This window comes from Oryzias latipes, chromosome 16 (assembly GCF_002234675.1).
Source record: "Oryzias latipes chromosome 16, ASM223467v1".
NCBI classification, from domain to species: Eukaryota; Metazoa; Chordata; class Actinopteri; order Beloniformes; family Adrianichthyidae; genus Oryzias; species Oryzias latipes.
Window position 1 is genome coordinate 25,330,270 of NC_019874.2, and position 21,487 is coordinate 25,351,756.

Consider the following 21,487-nt stretch of genomic DNA (forward strand, 5'->3'; position numbering starts at 1 on the left):
CCCCCTCCCTGGCAGGGGGGGACCTGGGCCTCTGCAACGGCGGCCAACGGCGACCAACACATGTTTCACATGTGTTGGTCTGAATGCATAAGTATGTGTGTGTGAATGTTAGCTGTATTATGTCCATGCTGACGTGTTTGTATGTGAACATTATTGGAGCCAACAGGTATGTTTGCAACATTTAAGAGTGTGTGGACAGGGCCACACACTCTTAAATGATTAGATTTATTATTCATCTAAACCTGACAGTAATGATTATAAACTTCCAGCAACTTGTTGCTTTATGATGCTTCATGATTTTACCCCCCTTCTATCATCACCCTCCTACCCCCCCTCCTCTCTAAAATCCCTCTCTCTTCTTCCTTCCTCTTTTTTGCCATCCAGTCCAGCAAGAAAACTGTTACAAATATAATGACTATGTCTAAAGTTTAGTCTAAATTACAAAGGGTTTTATTCAAATATAATCTTCCTGTTTCTGTTTCATTCCATCACATAACTTTGTGTGATAAAATTTAGATAAAAAAACAAACATTTACAAACCCAGAAGAGTGAGACTGAGAAAGTTAATTTAATTCTAAAATAATAAAACACATATAAAAAACATGTAATAGCACTATATTGAAATGATAATGTAACAATAAAAAGCCATCCAAAAAAATTCTAAAGCATTCAAAGAATAAATTTTACAACAAATCTATTTAGGATATTTGAAAAAATATAGATACACAGAAAAAAATCAACAAAAACAAATCATATAATAAACATAATAGAAAATGTTGCTTTGTTTAAGTACAGAAAATGTTGTTAATTTTTAATAGTTGTTTAAACACCAATTATTTCCAGTATTAAAAAATTACTAAATAATACAAATCATATTTCAAGGAGCGTTTTTTATTTTATTTTAAAGCAACATGAAGCTTCTGGTTTTAATACTGTCAGATATTTCCAAAATGCAGAGACGGGAGGCACACGGTTCCAAGTTTAAGGGGTTTATTTCCAAAACAGAAAGCGCTGCTGAGCAGGGGAACCTAACAAAACTAACTGGAGACAAACCAAGTAAACAGGAAGAAGACGGTCAGGGATATGACGGTCTTCTTCCTGTTTACTTGCCCCCCTATACTTGGAACCGTGTGCCTCCCAGCTCTGCACTTTGGGTCCTTCATCAACGTTCCTACCTGACCGAATGGACCAGCCAAACTTTTTTCCGGACCCATCAGAGCAGAACATGCTCCTCTAGCAACCACCTGCCTCCCATCTCTGCAGTTTGGGTCCTTTGTCAACCCCCCTTCCTGACAAATACAATTTAATATTGCAAATGTTCTGCATTATTTGCCAAAATGTTAACTAAAATAATATGAATACATTTGATCAAAACTGAGGGCATTGTACAAGCAAAAAAAGATTAGACAGCAAAGGACAGTTTGTTGAAAGGATCACAGATGTTAAATCATCATGAAACAGCTACGGTGAAGAACCAGCCATAGTGATTCAGCTCAGTAGAAAGATGTTTTGTGACTTAAGTCAATAATACTAATCCCTGAGGGAGTGAATTCCAAAGTTCAGCCTCTAAGCCTAGCCCTAAAACTAGTCTTGACCCTGCTGAAGGCTCTGCCCCCTATGTTCCTTTGGTGGGTAAAAGAAACAGTCAGATGAAGGAAGAATGAGGTTCTGAGTGAGGAGGATCGAGCAGCGATGTGGAGGAGAGTGGACAAGTATGAGGGAGTTGTTGGTGGATGTGAAGGTAAATAGCAGGAGTTTGTAGTCAATTCTGAATTTAACAGAGAGCTGTGATGAGATGAGGAATGTTTCAACAATCCGAAATCGTACTTATTTAAGCGGCATATTTCCAGACAACTTGAAGCTTGACAGATTTGTGGGAAAAGCAGAAGAGGAGTGAATAGCAGTAGTCGCAGTGGCTGGTGACAGGCCTGTAGACCATGATGGAGGTCTTATGGGTGGTGACACATTTACTCAATAATGCATCATTTTAATGACTTTCTGGGATTTTTACAACAGTTCTGGTAAAGCCTCTTGTCTCCACCAGCAAAAACACTTTTAAGGCCTCAGTTGAACTTGACTTCAGAATACTGAGTTTCTTCCTGAGAGCTGCTGGAGTTTCTCCTGGTTCTGTGGTGTCCAGCCTTTGGTTTAAAGTTCACCTGTGCATAATTGACCTCCACAGTATCGTCACTGGTGTCAGAGTCAGAGTTCCATACATTCTGAGGGTTGGCTCCTGTGGCCATATCGATGTTTACATAATCCATCTGCTCCTCTTCTTCCTTCAAAGAGAAAATAAAGTTTAATTTTCAGGGAGTTTTATGTTTTCCAGAGGGGCAAAAAAGAATTTCTCAGCTGTCAATTCTGCAAGTTTTCCCACTTAAAAATATGTTGAGAAGTCTGTATTGTTTATTATAGATACACATCAACTGTGAGAAACATAACATTAAAAAAGTAAAAAAGACATCCAGGAACTCTTTACAATTTGGGGATTTTGATGAATTTTATTGTATATTGGTGCAGAAACGAAGTATTTGGTCAAAAACAAAAATCATCCTCAAACGCTATAATGTAACCCTGGTTGTTAATGACAGAGGTCAAACGTTTCCTGTAGCTCTTCAGCAGATTTGGACACACTAGCAGTTATTTTAGTCCATAGTTCTATGCAAATCCCAAAGCATGATGTTTCCACCCCCATGCGCTACAGTAGGTATGGTGTTTCTCAGATACAGCTCAGCTTTCTTCCACCACCAAACACAGCAAATGGTGTTTATACCAGAAAGTTCCATTTGTTCTCTTATATTCATCTCCTCTGGATCATCTAAATTTCCACTAGAGGACTTTAGACGGACCTGAACAAGTGCTGGACTTCAGCAGGATGTCTGCGGGTTTTGAATCCATGATGACGTCATGCATTACAATAATATACTGTTTTGTCATCCTTCTCCAGAGCATTTGTACTCCACCAGGTGAGATCTTGCATGGAACCCCAGGTGGAGGGAGATCGTCAATGATCTTGTATTTCTTCCATTTTTTTAAATGATTGCTCCAACAGTTGATCTTTTCTCACTGAGTGTCTTGATTGTCGCAAATTGGCATATTCTAATCTTAATCAGGTAAAAGGTTGTAGTCAGGTGCCTTTTATACAGAAAACCAGTTCAAACAGGTACACATTAATACTGGTAACGAGTGTAGGACAGGAGCTTCCTAAAGGAGAAGTAACAGGTCTGTAATGAGACAGAATTCTTGCTGTTTGTTGGTGTTGAGTCCTCATTTTCTGCACCATTATATAAATACATTCGGTAAGCCTTGTGCTATCCTATGGGGTCAAGATGACCATTGACGTGTTCTCCCTACCATGACAAAGGCGGATAAAGGTGGAAAGATTTCATGTTATCCATGGACATCAGTGAAGATCACAAATCATTGAAGAAAAAAGGTTCAGTACACTGTCTGGTGGGTCTAGATGACCCAACTCTCAATGTTAAAGTGCCTAGGATAGCACAAGGGTTAAAAAACACTTGCATATCTTGGGTTGAAATTAGAATATTTTACATTGGAGATTGAGGCTGTTCTATAAACTGTGTCTTAATTAACTCACTTATTGTGTTTCAAATGAGCTTCACTGTGAGCTCAACTCCTATTTGAGTGCAACAAGTCCTGGCTAGTAATTAAGGAAGTAGAAACTATAACTTACAAATATGTGTCAATATTTTATTAATTAATTTAAAAAAAGGAAATGTTCACATTTATTTGTAGAAGACTAAAGTGCAAATTTTTGTTTTTGTGTTGCAGAGAGCAGACTTCAGTGAAAATGAATGATCTTACATTTGGGTGGTTGGTATTATTGACCCTCACAACAAGTAGGTTGTTTATTTGTTCTTTAAGAAAATATGTTGTGGGGTCTAGATGACCCCAGTCCCAATGTTAAAATGCCTAGGATAGCACAAGGGTTAAAAATTACACAGCATGATTTCCTGGATTCTTTCTAACATTTACAGCTGAAGTTAACTAATGATGAACAGAATTGTTTACTGTCAAATACTTTTTTCCCCCATTGTGTATAATGGTAGAGAGTGTGGTGAATGGACTAATATGGTTTTGCTGTTTCTGACCTCATTTGAAGGCTTGGATTTACAGACTTTAGCATACACAACATCCTCCTCTGGTATCCTTGATGCTGTGTTCCTAAATTAACACATTTTTCTTAATCAACATGCTGTAAATCATATTTCATTAAATTTCATTTTGAAAAGAACAAAATTAAAATTCTTACTTTGGCTTATTTTTAAAGTGCAGGGAAGCATAGTTGAGAGAATCATCATCCATGTGTCCTTGTTGCTTTGCCATTGGCTTGTCTGCTGAGGAAGCCTAAACAGAAGCAGACATTAGACATCAGTTAATTGATGAAAAGCACGTACAAAAGTTGAATTTACAAACAGGAAAAAAAGGGGAAGACGTATCTACAACTTCTGTAAAAGATCCATATACTTGGCTTTTAACACTTTTTTAAAAACATGGTTTTTATTAAAAACAAAATATTAGAGATGTTTGGAAAATTCAAAAGTTAACTATCTTTATTTAAATGTTATGAACAGTAAATGTGCCAGATGTGCTGTTTAGTTTTGCACATTTCACACTAGAGTCTAAAAATATTTAGAATAGTTTGTTTTAGATCCACTAAGCCACTTTGCTACCAAGCCACATACAAAACAAAAATTAAATTCAAACTCTAAACATTTGCAAGAAACATTCTTAGTAAACTCCCTGCAACAAAGTTTTGGCTCTCAATGGGACACAGACATTTTTGATTTGTTTGTTTTCTGGAATAAACTTTCTGTTTTATTCAGTATTGGCTACGAGACCTTACTCCTCCTAATCTGATTTGTAATCTAATGTGCCTTAAATACCTGCACTCACCTGTATTTTCTTGGGCAGTTTTGCTACGCTGTAAATAGAGTCCACGTTGGATGCAGACCTGTGAAGAAAACAACAGAATAAACTAACTGGGTATTCACTGTCTCTTATTTCTTACAATTCATTTCGTATTTGAATGTTTCAAATTAGATCCATTGTCTTGATAAAGAGCTGCAGTCTAGAGGAGTGTGTGAGGCTGTGGTCGTACGGGACATTAGGGCGCTGTTGTCCTTGTGATGCTTTTGGACGCCGGTCCTGGTCTGGCAAGAGGTCCTCTCTGCTTCTGAAAGGCTCTGCTGAAGCCGCCTGATTGAAAGCTCCACTCCAGCACACCTGAATTTGTGTTAGCGCAAAGAAGTTTCATCTATATTTAAATATTTTCATGAGGACAATTTAAATGCTTCCATCATTTTTTTTACCACAAGATTACTGCAGACAGGTCTGTTCGTGGTTCCTTGCTGAAGTAATTTGTTCCTCCTGTGTCTAAAAAGTGTATTTTTAAAATAAGATAATAGGAATAATTTAAACAGGCTCACTTGAAAAATGTTTGTTTAAAAAATATGATTCGTACCTGTATAAAAGAAAAATTAAAACAATTATGAAGATCAAACTTAGGCCAATCAACAAAAGTTTCACAGTTGTTAAGTCGTCTGTTGGTTGAAGAGATTCAGTAAATATATGATTTTTGTACTTCCAGATTTTGAGTAAAGCCACATGTGATCAAATTCATCATCTTCATTCACTTACTATCAAACGGTCTGATGGGTGCAGAGACTCCTTGATCGATCTCATTTTTAGCAACACAATAGTACTCTCCTGCTTGGTCTGAGAAAACTGTGAAGTTATTTCCACTGGAGACTTCTTTATTTTCTGGTTTTTTGTACCAGACATAAGTTGCAGGAGGATAGCACTGACTGCTGCAGCTCAGAGTCACTAAACGTTTCCCATCATGCAACAGCTCTTCACCTTTGATGATTGTTGTTTGTTTTGGAGCATCTAAGCAGAATAAAGGAAGAGATGAAGCAGAGCAACATTATGAGTTTAGTATTTCTATGTTTAGAAACAGGAGGTTCACATTTTGTGTTACCCTTTTTATAATACTCACAATGGACTGTAATCTGCACAGGCTGGGATTTTCCTGTTCCAACATCATTTGTAGCTGAACAGCTGTACCATCCACTGTCAGAGGGACGGGCAGATTTCACAGAGTATTTCCTCCCAGAACTCACAGTCATTTCCCTGCCGTCATTGGTCTTCTTCATCCAGGTGAGTGAAGAGACGGATGGGTTAGAATGGAAGCTGCAGTCCAGTGAGAAAGGCTGATTTTCCTTTACGACAGATCCAGGCTTTGCTTCTACTTTCACATCTTTAGGAGAATCTGAATTCAAAGAGTTGTAAAAGGTGACAAAAATATTAATCAAATATCATTTGAATTATTTCAATTTAAATAATTAATTTTGGGGGAAAAATTCTGAAGCAGCAATCTTATATTTCATATATTTCAGTTCATGCTTTTAGTAACACATTAAACATGTTTCCATCATTCCTCACTTCTGTGAAGAAGTAATAAAATAAATAATAATAATACAATAAAATTCTCTCTACTGACAGAACCTAAAAAAACTGAAGAAAAGCTGAATACAGAAACAGAAACATCCTACTGACTAACACCTAAACTGTGTGTTGCAAGAAGTCTACTTTGGAAAACAATTATAGAAGCTATTATATCAAAACACAGTTTGTTACCTTTTTATTTGTAATTTCTTTTGTCTCAACATTTTCAAAAGTTTGACAGATATTAACTAACATTTAATGAGTGACATTTTTACTTTTTCACTGAAATAAATGACTTAATATACATTTATCGATCACTCACATTCAACCTCCAGCTTCTTCTCCTGGCTTCTCTGATTCCCTTCACTGTTTGATGCAATGCAGATGTAAGATCCATTGTGAGCTGAAGTTGCTTTAAATTCATTTATGAAAGTGTGTTTTTTCGATTGAGACAAAGTTTTTCCTGAAGAGTAATTATATGATGTTGAAGATGTTTCAACAGTGAAAGTAGCAGCTGGAAAACTTTCAGCGGTACAGTTGACTGTGATGAGCCGACCCTCTCTGACCTTTGTGTCCATGGTCAGCAGGACGTTGGTGGGAGGAACTGAAAAGAGAATTTGACTTTGAGATTTAAGAGTTGGATTTAAAAAAAACAATCATTTTTTCTTCTATTATTATTGCTTGCTCTTAATTAGTACTTAATAATGTGTAGATTACCAGTCAAACAATTATCTTCAAATTATAAACAAATTTAAAATATATTCTACAATTTTGTAGAAATTTACTAAAGACTTAGCTGCAATAAAATAACATTTACACATGCGTTATTTGTGGATAAAACAGAAATTCCAGTATATTATTTTGACAAATCTTTAGGATTTAAGTGTGAGTTAATAACTGGTGATCTGACTTAGACCACCTCAAACATTATTATGTGGTCGACTTAGATTAAAATGCCAGCAGTCGTACTTTTGACTGACACGTAAATTGAAATAAAATAAAAAAATAAAGTTGTTACTCACACAGAACTTGTATACAAGAAGGTGAACTGTCTTTCCCCTGACCAAGGGTGTTGGATGCAGTGCAAACGTAACATTCTTCATCTGTTCTTTGAACCCGACTTATATTCAAAGCCCTTTGGTCCGTTATTGAAATCTTTTGTCGGCCTTCAGACTGTTTGTACCAGGAGAACTGTGGCTGTGGATTTGCTGCAGCATTGCAGGTCAAAGAGACGCTGCTGTTGATTTTAACTGTGTTATTATGAAGGCCCCAAGTGGAAATGGTGATATTCATCGGCTTGTCTAGAAGTTGAAAAAATAATTAGTATTCTCTGTATCTTTAATGCAGTTTTATTGCTTATTTTATTTAGAGTATTCATAAATATGTGGAACTTACATTTAACATCAAGATTAATGGACTGTGATGTTCCAGAGCCAATCAGGTTTCTGGCTCCACATGTGTAGTTTCCTCTGTCCTCTGGTTTGATCCTCATCAATTCATAAATCTGACTATTTTCAATGTCTTTCCCATCTTTTTGCCAGAAAAAGCTGTCAGGTTTTGGCTTGCTTTTCTTCAGTCTGCACTCCAGGATGATGCTGTTCCCTTCTTTGATGTCTTGTAATGTTCCTTCACTCTGATCTTTAATCAGTATCTCAACTTGAGGAGCAACTGAAAAGACAAAGCACTCATGTGACATTTTGTCAGTTAAATTCACATTTACAAGTTTTTAATATAAAAACAAACAACTTCTTTGTTGCTGTTTAGATCCTTGCTTATGTTAAATTCATTATTGTTGTGCCATTTTTTTAATTTAATATTTTTTCATAACTGCATTTTTCTGTTTTTTGATCTTTGTACTTACCACCAACAGTTAGGGTAGCTCTTGGCTCTGTCGCCCATTTAACGGTTGAAGTTTTTCCTTCAAATCTGAACATATAATTTCCACTGTCGTTCACAGTCAGATTACAGATGGAAATTTGACACAGTTGATATGCTTGTCGTCCAGCAGTTCCATGTGAAGAACCTGTATGTCTCACTCTGTTTTTAAAGAGTTGACTGACGGACCGCTTTGACTCATCATTGCTGTAAAGAACAGTCCCAGTGTAGCCTGTATTCTGGTTCCAGGTTGCATTATTCAACCAAAACCAGGTTCCACCTTCAGCATCTACATAATAACTTGAGTATTTACATTTGATTTCAACACAGGAGCCTTCTTCAACTGTGATCTGGGTCTTCTCTAATACAAAAGGATCCCCTTGTGCTGTGTTACAAAAAAAATCTAGAGGAGTGTAAAAAAAGCAATTAGAGAAGTGATATAATCCAGGTAGACAAAATGTTTTTATAAAAGAACAAATAAACAACCTACTTGTTGAGAGGGTCAATAATACCAACAACCCAAATGGAAGATAATTCATTTTCACTGAAGTCTGCTCTCTGCATCACAAAAATAAGAACATGAACATTTACTTTTTTTTAAATTCATTAATAAAATAGTGACACATATTTGTAAGTTATAGTTTTCTACTTCCTTAATTACTTCCTTTATTACCCTCTTCTGAACAAACAGCGGAGCTCCTTCTCTAGGAGGCTCAGACAGCTCCGCTCCAAAACTGCCCGGTACCAAAAGTCATTCATTCCCAATGCAATAACCCTGTACAACAACTCACAATGCAAAAGATAACATTTGCACATTTTTTTTTTTTTTTTTTTATTATTATTATCTCTTTATTTAGTTGTTTTCTATATTTCACATTTCTTTTGCACATCTTTTTACTTGCACTGTTCTGTAAATAGCTTTTTAAATTATAATACCTTGATGTCTGTATTTATACATTTCCTTGTTCTTGCTTTTTTTTACTTAATTCTAAGTCTTTTTTTCCCTCTGCTGTCAGTTGCTATGGTGACAAACAAATTTCCCACGTGTGGGATCAATAAAGTATCTCTGATTCTGATTCTGACATCCCACTCAAACAGGAGTCGAGCTTACAGTGAAGCTCATTAAAACACAATAAGTGAGTTAATCAAGACACAGTTTATAGAACAGCCTTAGTCGTCTCAATCTCCGATGTAAAATAGCAAAATAATCTGTTTTTTCTCTGTGGTCACGTTTTAAATGTATAACAATTGTACTGTTTTAACTCAGAGATTTGGGTTTTTAAGATTGTATGCTGAAAGTTTTGTCAACATTGCTATTGAAATTAAAGTATGTTTTGGAGAAATTTTACTAAACTTAGACACATTTTTTTTTTTGACTTGTCCTGTCCAACAGCTGGGAAGGCAGATGAGAGCTGAGGGCCTCTTGTGTTGGACATATTTTAATTTAACAATAGGGGTTATTAATCTTCAGACAAACCAAAGGTATGTCTGAATAAATCCCTTTTGTAATTGAGGCCAAACTTTATTAATTTCAGCCATGTTTGAAAATCTTTGGTGTTGGACCGGACGGAAGAGGAAAGAAGGGAAGAAGAGAGAGGGATGTTAGAGAGAGAGGGGGGGTTAGGAGGGTGATAATAGGAGGGGAGGGGGGATAAGACAATGAAGCAGCATAAAGCAACAAGTTTACTGGTTGTTTATCATTATGGTAAGGTTCAAATGTAGTTCAAAAAGGGCGGGGCCTGTCCACACACACTCAAATGTTGTCAACACACCTGCTAGCTGCAAAAATGTCCACATGTCAACATGTACACAAAACAGATAGTGTTCACACATGCACACTTATGCCTTAAAACCAACTAGTGTGAAATATTTCATTCATTCAATCATGCAAACCATTAGTGCAAAGGTGAGCTAACACCTGTTCTCAGGTGAGTGTTTATGTTCTTCTAAAATGGATGGAGGAATGTGTAAAGAAGGAAGGAGAGTGCCCAGCCATCCCCAGACCAAGACCCCCGCCGCAGCAGCAGCGGCAGCCGTAACCCCCCCAACACCACACGGGAGCAGGCAGGGAACAACCGCCCCCCGGGCGACCAAATCCGCCACCCAGGCCAGGGCCAGCAGGACCGCCGCGAGGCCCCCAGAGCCAGAGAGCAGGGAGGCACGGGGGGAAAGAGAGCGCCGCCCCAGCCCAACCAGGAGAGCAGCCCCCCCGCCACGCCGCGAGAGCCCAACGCAGGGCCCCACCGGAGAAGGACGCCCACAGCCCCAGACGAGCACCCCATCACCACCCAGGAGTTCCGGGCACCCCCCCGCCCCAACCCCAGGTACGAGGCAGGACCCCACAAGGGAGACCCGCTCCGCACTCCAGGCAGCCACCCACCCGGCCCATGGTTGGTCCAGGGAGGAGCAAGGCAGGGACCCGCCGCCCCCACCCAGGAGGGGGGCACCCCGGGGAAAAAGGGGGCCCACAAGGGGTGTTGTAAACATGGCCGCCCAGGCTCGGCCACAGTTGGAAATTTGCTGGGCCACAGCACTCAGGGGCAAGGACCCGAACCCACCCCCCAGGGACATGAACACCCCACCTCAGGTGTAATGTGAACCCCCTCCCCGCACCGAGAGAGAGCACCGCTGGGCCCAGGAAACCGGCACCCAAGGGACACGGCCGCCGTTGCCAAGGGCCCCGTACCCCCCACCAGGGGTAGGGGACAGATGGTCCTAGGTCCCACCTTCCTTGCAAAATGTGTGTGCGTGTGTTTGAGAGGATGTCTGTGTGCATGTGTGTGTGTAAAAAAAACTTAGACACATTTACTTTATTCTGACACACATTTATTCACAAATAACAGACATTTATTTACATATGTAATAAGTGATGTCATGAAAGTTTTTTCTGCTAGCCATGATTATTCATTAAGCACATGGTTTGTTCTGTGTGACGTTCGTTATGCGAGACACCAAGGCAATCGGTTTATCTGAATGTTGACCACCTCAACACCTTTTTGACCCCAGAAGCTGAATTTCAATAAGTTTTTGGCTACTATGTCCTAAAGCAGGGGTCAGCAACCCAAAATGTTGAAAGAGCCAAATTGGACGAAGAAAACTAAAAACAAATATGTCTGGAGCCGCAAAATATTAAAAAACGTATTTAATCTTATAATGAAGGCAACACATGCAATGTGTATCTATATTATCTATATTAGCCTACTATCAAAATGATTAAGTTGCTTCAAACACATAATGAGCATTATTAACAATTAAATGTTTATTCTGACATACCTTTGGTTTGTCTGAAGATTAATAACCCCTCTTGTTAAAGTAAAATATGTCCAACACAAGAGGCCCTCAGCTCTCATCTGTTTGCCCAGCTGTTGGACAGGACAAGGTAAAAAAAAAAAAAAAAAAAAAAAAAAAAAAAAACAATTAAATGTTTATTTGCCCTGCAGTGCATTCTGTGGCGAACGGCGCGTCACGTGACTGCCCTGTTGTGCAAGTTTGACTTCCTTATAATATTATAACGACCCAGCCGGAACGTCATTTTAGCAAATAAGATACAGCCAAACTGCTAGCGTAGTGAAAAGCTATCCGTGTCCCATACACTGCCTAACCCCGGATAGTCCCAAGCAAAAAATAAACAGGAAGCGCCCCAATATCTCTTTTTGGCAATAAGCCCGTTTTTTCAAGCACACTTAAACAGCCAAAACAGCATGGACTTCACTTCAATTCACAACACTCTGACTCAAGGTTTTACCCCAAAATTCCCCACTTCCCATGAGCCTTAGGGGCTGAAGGCGGGGCTAAGCAATGAGTTATATCATTAGAGGAGACACGCCCGTTTTAGAAGCCTGGCCGACGGTGGCGGAGCGCGACGCCATCTTGGTGAGGTCGACGACGCCCATATGACAATGATTTCTATTGCTTTTAGAGGTGTCTAAGTAGCTTTTATATTTTTACACTTATATATATTTATACATATATGTTAATATATTATATTTATATATATAATATATATATATAGATACATCATTTGTTGTTGTTAAAGAAGGGAAACGGTCAGCCTTAAAAGCTCAAACTTTTATGAAAATGCATAGCTGCAGGACTTCTTACAAATAAAAAAATGATTACAAAGAATTAAAAAAAAATACTTTGTAAACATTTAGGAGTTTTAGACCTCTTTGACATGTAATTTAAATTATTTAGAAAAACCCAACAATAAGTCAATAATAATAATAATAATATTAAATCAAAAAATAAAATAAGTCTATCAATATTACTAATAATAATTATAATAATAAAATAAATATTCTAAAGAAGTCCAAAAGTGAACAATAGATTTACCCCAAAAAAAAACAACAACAAAGAAAAACAATAGATTTATACTGATTCATGTGAGTGATCAATTTGTTTAACACAGATGCTATGGTGTCGGGTTTCAAGCAAACAGTCTGGCCTCTCATCAAAATCTGTTTCCACAAATGTTCTGAACATAGCCAGACTGTATTACTAGTTGGTACCACAGTGATCCATCTTTGTTAGCTCTTTTTATTGCTAAGATCCACTTTTTCCTTAAGTCTGAATCCATTGGAAACCTGCAAGAAAAGTTCAGTCTCTGAGTCAGAAATGTATAAGTCTATATTACTATAATAGCCTAGTATGCTGTATACAAGTTTAGCAAAATAAAATGTACATTTATGTCGACAGCAAATTATACGTACATCATGCAGCATGCATGTCAACATGTGTATGATTAATGAAGCCCCTGCAGCATTAAAACAAAAAAATTATAGTACTTACCTGTGAAATGATATACCTTCCTCCTTCGTGGACTCAGTTCTCTGATTTCGCAGTTGAAACCCGCAAAATGAACTGGTATGCAAAAAATGTGTTCATATGCATGCACTGCAGCTGTAACTTGACCTCACCAAGATGGCGGTGCTCTCCTCCCATGAGGAACCACGTGATGTCTCCTCTAGTGTTATAACTCATTGGGGCTAAGCCCCAGGTCGCTACAATATCAATCAATTATGTTTCATTGCTTTGATAAAATTAAAGAAATGTACTAAAATAATCAGATTTTTGATGTCATTTTTATTTTGAGGATTCGAACAAAAGAATGTTCCCCTGGCATATCTGAAGTTTAATTTGTAAATTTGTGTTTTGTTTTGTACTTTCGTTTTGTACAATAAAGTTTAAAAAAAAGTAATATTGTAGTGGCGGTCATGTGCATTTTAGGTCTGGTAGCAGCAAGGGATTATGGGAGTCGGTCTCTTGATCTAATTAGGGCTCAGCAGGAGCGTTTCTGTTTGGCCACGTTTCTTTTCATATGGCAGTTTTGTTCTTCCACCTTAGTTTATTCTTCCTGTTATGTTTGTTTCTTTATGTTGGACCATAAGTGTGGGAAGGGGAGTGGTTGATTACTGCTGTGCAATGTTCATTGTAGTGTGTGTTCTGAATAAAGGGGCTAGTAATGCCAGAAAGGAGATTATAGTCTTTGCTGGGCTTACTGGCTACTCCTCTGAATCAGTTCGGAGACGAACCTTGGGCACGGACAACAAATATTCAGCGCAGCCAATTGATTGACAGCTCAACTTCCAGGCGGCTTGGCTCCCGTTACGCCCTCTACAAGTGACGTACCTGCTTGGCGTTACAAAGTATTTTCTACACATTCTTACAGCTTTGGAAAATGTTAATAATGTTTGTGTCTTGTTTTTCCTCCTACAGAAACCATATTAAAACAAAAAAAATTATATTTCTCTCCCCCATCTTTTTACATTTTCAAACATTTTTGAAAATGCTCCAGGGAGCCACTAGGGCAGCGCTAAAGAGCCGCATGCGGCTCCTGAGCCACGGGTTGCCGACCCCTGTCGTGTTCTTGCATTACGCTGATTTATATTACTTTTACTTTACGTTGTCCACTTTTTTTGAATGCTCAAGGCTGTGGCTCTGAAAGACCTGACTTTAATTCGATCGCGATTATTTATTTTCTGCTGAGCGACACTGTTAATCTGAATTTTGCTCCACAGATAGACAGCTGTACTTAGCTCACGTTCTGTCCCTTTGAAATCAGTCCCATATTTAGAACGGACCGCATAACCTTGTCTTCTCCATGCAACGAAGTCTTTAAAAAAAATCTTTGCAAACAAAACCACAGAAGGCTTTTTCTGCTTGATTCTCGCCAAAGACAGATAGATCCTTTTCCTTTCGCTCCTCCTGTGTCAGCCCATTCCCAATGTTTTTTGTCCCCTCCGCCCCAGAGCCTGCAATTTTCATCCATCTGCAACTACTGCTTTTTGCACTCTGAATATGGATCTGATCAGCTGGTCTCCAAATTCGATCAACAACGTTTTTCCACACTAAGGAATGGGAAAGCGGACCTTTCCTGCCTAGAAGGAACCCATGCAGCTGGAAACACCAGCGATCCATGAGTCATGTGGAGGCTGGTGTGCCTGGCCACGCTGTCTGCAGAGATGTGTATCTATTTGGATTTCTGCTAATTGGTATCGGAGGATTTCTGATTTATCGGGCAGTCTGGGAGCGGAATATGGAGAGAGGCGATCTGTCTAAGGGGAAGGTCTGTGGGAAGATTCTTCGGGGAGTAGAGACTAACGGTGAGAAACTTTCACAAAAGCTCTGTGCTTGTCTTTCCCGCTTTAGCAGGGTGCTCGCGACCCTTGAACTTGTGCGGAAGATGGATGCTAACTTGGAGCGTGTTTCTGCCCGAATTGAGGGAAGACTGGTCTAAATGCCCACTTTTGGATTCAAATTTGCCTCAAATTCTGTAAGACCAGTCAAGGACTCAGTCAGCAGAATAAACAGCTAGCGCTCGGAAGAATTGAATTTAATCAGGCTCCCCTCATGAGTTGAGGATACTGTCCTCGGCTCCACCAAAACATGTTTGCTTCTCCAGAGTGTATACAGAAGCTGTGTGCAGGGGGTTGACGCAGCAGCTCATCTCTTCTTGACCTCGGCCTTCCTGCACCCCCCCCCCCACAAACACACACACACACTTTGCACTGTCGAGAAGATGCGCCTCGTAGCTGCACTCTAAGATTGATTCAAGGGACCCCACCCCATCCCCTCTTACACATTGAGCATCACGTACTGTGTTTTTGTCTGCATATGTGCCTTTGTGTTTCAAATAGTGTAGTTGTTTTATTGTATCTACCCATTGTACACAATGTTGAGATACAACTTTTTTTTTTGTCACCAATGAGCCCCCTGTTTTCTAAACCATCTACACCCACACTAAGCGAGGCGCGCTGACTTTCACGGCTGCACCTCAGTCAACTTTGAACTGAATGTGTGTATTTCTGTTTTATGTCTGATCTTGTTTGGGTTGCACTGGAACCTAACTTCGTATGTCAGTGTAAGCTGTATGTAAATAAACGTGATTCTGATCTGATTCTGAAGTAAGCAAACCCAATAAGTCTTAGATAGGGTTTCCAGTTGAAAGGATTTCTCTTTTGGTGAATTGTTGGTCTTTGATCCTTGATTGATTTGTACTGAACGGATAAATCTATTAATGATTTAGTGTAAATGTTGCTCCTCAAATAAAGCTTTATTCTCTCAGGTAATGATACTCCTTTTCTAATTGTGAGCTAGTGAGCAGCCATTTATCTCAACTACTGACCAAAAAGCAACACCTGACCCAAAACCATCTCACCCGATCACTGTGAACATAATATTTGGCTCCTACAGTTAGAATGTGAGCACTAAAAAAATCGGTGCAAACTAGAAGAGTTCTGGGCTGCCTTGGTGCAACAACAAGCCCCGCCCACTTTAAGGCTGGATTCTATTAAGGTAAAGTCATCTACATCAACTCAAACAGCAGCATGTCATGGGGGCGAGTTGCGTGCAAACAAATGCAGCGGAAATCCTGCCTGTAGTTTTGTTTTAAACAAACTATCACTGTTTGCACATGCACAGAGGTGTTTAACATATAATTTAAACGTTTGCATGTGATCCCATCAGACAATGACTTGCATTTCACGTAGAAAATGTTATCTAGTTAAAAAAATGTTATGTTATTTCAGAAAAAACAAGCAACTTTACTAATTTTCAGGTTCACTGGACCTTAGTAAAGTTTTTTGTTCATTTTTCTTATTTTCCCGTAAAATACGAGTCGATTATGCTATACCTGTAAGTAAATAGTTGCATCTTGGAGCTTAAAAATGTCCTCTTTCGGTCAGAAATAAACTGAATAAATGCATTTTTTCCATCAGTTGTCATCATGTCAACTGGAAAGTGATTTAAGAAAATAACAATAAAGGTTTTGAACCAGAAGCTGTCCATTTGTAAACAAAAGATACATTAAACCAGAAGAAAACCCCAAAAATGTAGCACTACAACTAAAAAAGTTTCATTGCTTAACCTTTTTGACGTTTCTGTCATGTTTGGGTGAAAACCTAAAACACTCGTACATTTTATTTAAACATCTGATTGCCTCATGGTTTCCTCCACACAATGCATTTAAAAATATTAAAGTGATGATCATCTATTTCATTGAATGTTGAGTTTGCAAAATTCAAAAGTTCCTTATGTGGTTTTTGTGAATTTCTCAAGTTCCTCTTAACTCTTGCACTTTTCATACAACTTGCCTCGTAAAGCTTCTGGTCTGGAGTGGGACAAGACAAAACATTTTTTGAATTAGGTACAAAAACTTGGCAGCTTCAATAAAAAAATGTAAAATGTTACACCTTTCAGTGGTTATGCTGAGGTTTAACAGATAGCTCTATTTCTAAATAGAATTTAATCAGAAGAGCTCTAATAAAAACATTTTGTCTTTAAAGGAGAAGACAAACACCTCGTGAATAACAGGATTTCGTCAGTTTATTCACAGAAATGTGGCAGATTAAGCCAATCAGAAGGAAATTTCAGTACAACAATGCAAAACAAACAAAAATCAACATTAAAAGTGCACCCAGCAAAAGAAGCAGTTTATTCTTACCTTTAGAGTCGTTCAATCAGCGTGCAATCCATACCCAATCTAAGGTAAAAATAAAATTAAAAAAGGAAGGTTTGACGCCTCAGTGAAGCTCCTGAAGAATTTACATAAGCAGTCAAGCAGACGAGAGCAAACCCGCCTGTTTTAACCCAGCAGATTAAAGAATCACTCTTTTTTTTCCTGCTGAGTGAAAGAACTTCCGCTATTCAAAGATTTCTCAGCATTACATTTTGGGAGGGAGTAGCAGGTTTATTGAGGAACAAAGAAACTTGCAAAAACACATGTTTTTCTGCATTGTTATATGCAACTGAAAATAAAAGCGTAAAGTATAAAAAATGTAAACATGCAAAAAAGTTTGAATTTCAAAACATTAAAAGGGATTCTAAGCCACAAATAGACAGGAAACATAATTGAGTGACTGATGTTAGACCTCATTTCCTCTCCTCTAGAGCAGCTGCCACTATTCTCTCTGCATCAGCTGCCATTTCATCCACAGCTGTGTTTAACGCTTGCAGCATGGCGGCAAAGGAGCGGCTGGCAGAGCGAGCATGCCGAGGCATCGCCATCTGCAGCAGCTTTGATGAAACCGTGGCCAAATCTTTCTCTGCCGCCGCCAGGCGCTTTTTAACTTCCCCTTTGGTAACTTCCACAGACATCACACAGGTCCGCAGGTCCTTAAGTCTTGAGGGTTCGATGCCTCTTTGGCGGGCCAGTCGCTGTACAGACTCATCATCCAGGCACAAAGATAGCTGCGCCTTTGTCAAAATTCGCACCGCCACACTGGAGTCCACCATGGAAGCTACAAGAGGAACAGGAATAGCTGACATCCCTCCTGACAGAGAGGCGGCTGCCCATATGAGAGCCTTAAATGCTTCCTTTTTCTGGGTGACCAAGGTGGTGGTGAGAGCCGGCAGAGCCAGGAGAAGAGCGTGGGCTCTGATCTCTGGAAGGTCTTTACTAACGTCCCCCAAAAGGTCGGGAAAGTCAAGCTTTTCCAGAGTGGAGGGTCTGACCAGGTAAACTTTAGGAATTTTCACACCCTGGGATTTCAGGACGTCCAGACTGGCCCGCCTCTTTTCCTCCAGGCTCTTCTCCGTGTCTGTTTGGGAAGCTAAGAGAACAAAGTACACAGCTTCACGCTGCAAAGAAAGGGCCTCCAAGAAAACTTCCACACAGTTGGGATGAATGACCTGTGTGAAGGTCATAAAGACAACATTATAGCGAAGAAACTTGAATTTATTAATGTATCCCTCAGCTTCAAATGGGGACGTATTAGACACAGGTGGAAGATCCCAAAGGCGAAAATCAGGGTGTTTGGGGTTTGGGTAGCCAGCCACTTCATCTGGGTCGGCAGTGGTTGGAAAGGGGGCGGCTCCCTCATCATCAGGGCCGAGGCCGCGGAGAGAGTTCATGAGAGTGGCTTTTTTCTCAACACGGTCCCCAACCACAGCCACATTAATCCTACTGATGAGGAGATCTTCCACCGCATCCTTTACATCAGACAACTTGTTGTTCTCCACCGACTCTTTGAGCGTTTCCAGCAGGTTTAGGCCTTTGAAGACATCAGCCATTCCTGTGGAGGGATGGAGGCAGCAATTAAAAACAAAATATTGATGAGTTGGAGGAGAAAGACAGAATAATCGCTCTTTAGAGCCTCAAAAACCATCTTGGCCCAGCCAGCATTTCAGTGTGGGCCCCTCATTATTTAGCATTTGGCTTCTAAAAAGTTTTTTTTTTTGTTTGTTTTTTTAACAGGTCCCACCTGTAAATGGCCGCATGCAGTCTAAGAGAGATCAGCTAGACCCCATGCATATCACTTATGGCTCCCATATTCTTTCACCTCAAAGGGTGGCCGTGTTTCTAAATTTACATGGGACCTATATTTTTGTACCATGTTCCTTTCTAATCCAAATATCCAATGAAATGGAGTTTACATCAGAAGTTAATGAACAAAAGTTAAAACACTTGTTTTTTTTTATAAATGCAAAATTATCACTTCCTCACCATCCAGAGAATGAAAACGATTGAACTGAAGTCCTGAAAGCTCAAGTTATCTCATTTATCTCATCAAAAAAAAAGAGACTATTTTTAGTCAAAGGAAAATGTTGCAGCATTTTTAGGTTCTCTTTAAACCCCAGAACAGGTTAAGTTGTGTCATCAACTCATCCAAATTAGCCACTTCCCTAAAACAAAGTGTTGCTCTTTGTTGCTCCTGAGAACATGCACCGCACCAGAGCAAGTTAAAGTTGGGCAAAGTTAGAAAAAAAACAAAAAAAACATTTTATCAAAACTAATATTGTGAAGTGAGACTGTTTTGTTTTTCTCACAATGCTCATTTTAAGTTGTGTGCATATTATTTTTTTTCAAGTAATTTAAGACATGCAACATTTTGGCCAAGTTGTGTAAACTATATTGATGTTTAATGTCTTTATATATAATAACTACAGCACAAAAGCCCTTAAATAATTTGAAAACATACTTTACTACATATAATATTGCTTTTAATCAGTGCACACTCACCTAATTGTGTGGAGCAGATGCAATCCTCCCGAGTTCTTCCAGTCAAATGCTGATTCTTCTGCAGATCTGCAGCACTTACATCATCAGGATGATCTATTTAAAGTGTTCACCAAGATAGTAGAACCTGTAATCCTGTCAGCTCAGCTTTAATCCGATATCAGGTGAATCTCACTTCCACACACAAACACACGTTCACAAAGCTGGAGCTTTCATGTTTTGGCCTTCATGACTGCAAACAAGTGTGGCACGTGCATGCTCATGAGACAAAATCAAAAACTTGGTTTGTTAGTTATTGAATAGAGAACTCAATGAGTACTAGTACCATCACAGCTCCATGTGTTTACTGATCGATCTCAAGTAGGTGACACCTTAAGCCTTAATCACATGCATGCAGGGGGGGTAACTCTTAAAGGTGCTGCGGGTTGTTGGGTTGTCCGGGCCCATAGGGGGTTGTAGAGAGGAGCGCAGGTGTGTCTTGCAGTTCTACTTCAAGGGACATCATGACAACTGCTGTGGTGCAGTGACCTTACGCCAGCCTCTAGTTATTAAATGCAAGTGCTGGCCCCTTACTGACCATGTGCAAATGCCACATGCAAGCGGTATTCACATGATGCCTCAGTGCCCGTAGGACAAACTACACTTTATTATCTCCTTTCGTTAATTTCAGACATTTAAGGTGCACATGAAGGCGCCAATACTTATCACATGAACAGCACTTACGGGCATCTCCAGTCTGCAGGAATTGGGGGTGGGTTAAAAAAAAATGAAAAATCTGTACGACTTGCCTGTGTCTCACCTATTTCACCATTAAATGTTGTATAAGTGTGCGCTGCAATCTGCCCACAGAAAAAATGCACAGAACACTTTTGCTCTACGGACTCGCCAAATGGCGTACGGCCTTGTTATGTCCTGCATTTCACCTATAGCCTTGTTTCCATTTAGTGGTCCGGTCCGGTCCGGTTCGGTCTACAATGGTCCAGGTAATAAGGTGAGAGTTTCTGCTCAAAGTTGGACCGTCGTGGTGCATGCAGGGTGAAGCTAACAACAAAAACAATGGAGATCATTCAGCATCTCATTTTTTCCGCTTGGCTTTTGGTACTTTGTATATACAAAGCATTTAATATTGTTTGAGAGAAGATTGCGGGCGGTGAAGACGCATACTTTCTTTTATCGTTACAGCCTTCCACCAATCAACGGGTTTCAACAGTAGCTCCGCCCTAACTGCCCCATTCCAGTTTTCTATGGACCCACAACCAACAGGGGCACAAAAATGATACGGCTTAATGGGTCCATTTTATAATGGAAACGCTCAAAATACTATATAGGACTAGACTGGACCCTACTGCTCAGTGGAAACAAGGCATATGTGTTCCGTACAAGTTTGGCCATTTTTGGTTCATATTCAGCCTGTATGTAGTCGTAAGCACAGGCTTTAAGGACCCATTCCAATGAAAATTGTGTTTTTAGTGTTTTTATATGTTTTTGCGACATCTTTATCATGATGGAGGATATGTATAAAAGAATTAAAGCTTAAAACTGCAATTCTGAGTATTTCTTTATTAAAATTGTGTTCAATCAGGAGCAGATTAAAAATTGCTGTTTGAAAAGCTCTCAGTTGTGAAGCAGCAACTGAAATATGTGTGGCCAAAGTTTCCCTGCTCCTCTGAATTCTGATGCATCAACTTA

At 39.3% G+C, this 21,487-nt stretch overlaps 2 protein-coding genes across 2 annotated transcripts; both read right to left on the reverse strand.

Moving 5' to 3' along the window:
- Positions 1–232: 232 nt before the first annotated feature.
- Positions 233–17,390, reverse strand: LOC105356008 (B-cell receptor CD22). The gene is made up of 15 exons (XM_011485693.3): positions 17,285–17,390; positions 8,834–8,901; positions 8,330–8,746; positions 7,864–8,136; positions 7,491–7,769; positions 6,791–7,072; positions 6,020–6,292; positions 5,662–5,910; positions 5,486–5,564; positions 5,334–5,397; positions 5,123–5,247; positions 4,918–4,975; positions 4,274–4,368; positions 4,113–4,185; positions 233–2,279 (listed from the first exon to the last, which is right to left on the reverse strand). Exons 2-15 carry the CDS (start codon positions 8,880–8,882, stop codon positions 2,064–2,066), a joined length of 2,532 nt encoding a protein of 843 aa, XP_011483995.1. The 5' UTR covers positions 8,883–8,901; positions 17,285–17,390; the 3' UTR covers positions 233–2,063.
- Positions 17,149–19,855, reverse strand: irgc (immunity related GTPase cinema). Its single transcript, XM_004078455.4, has 2 exons — positions 19,802–19,855; positions 17,149–18,854 (listed from the first exon to the last, which is right to left on the reverse strand). The coding sequence occupies exon 2, from the start codon at positions 18,850–18,852 to the stop codon at positions 17,713–17,715; it is 1,140 nt and encodes a 379-aa protein (XP_004078503.1). The 5' UTR covers positions 18,853–18,854; positions 19,802–19,855; the 3' UTR covers positions 17,149–17,712.
- Between the last annotated feature and the right edge of the window lie 1,632 nt (positions 19,856–21,487).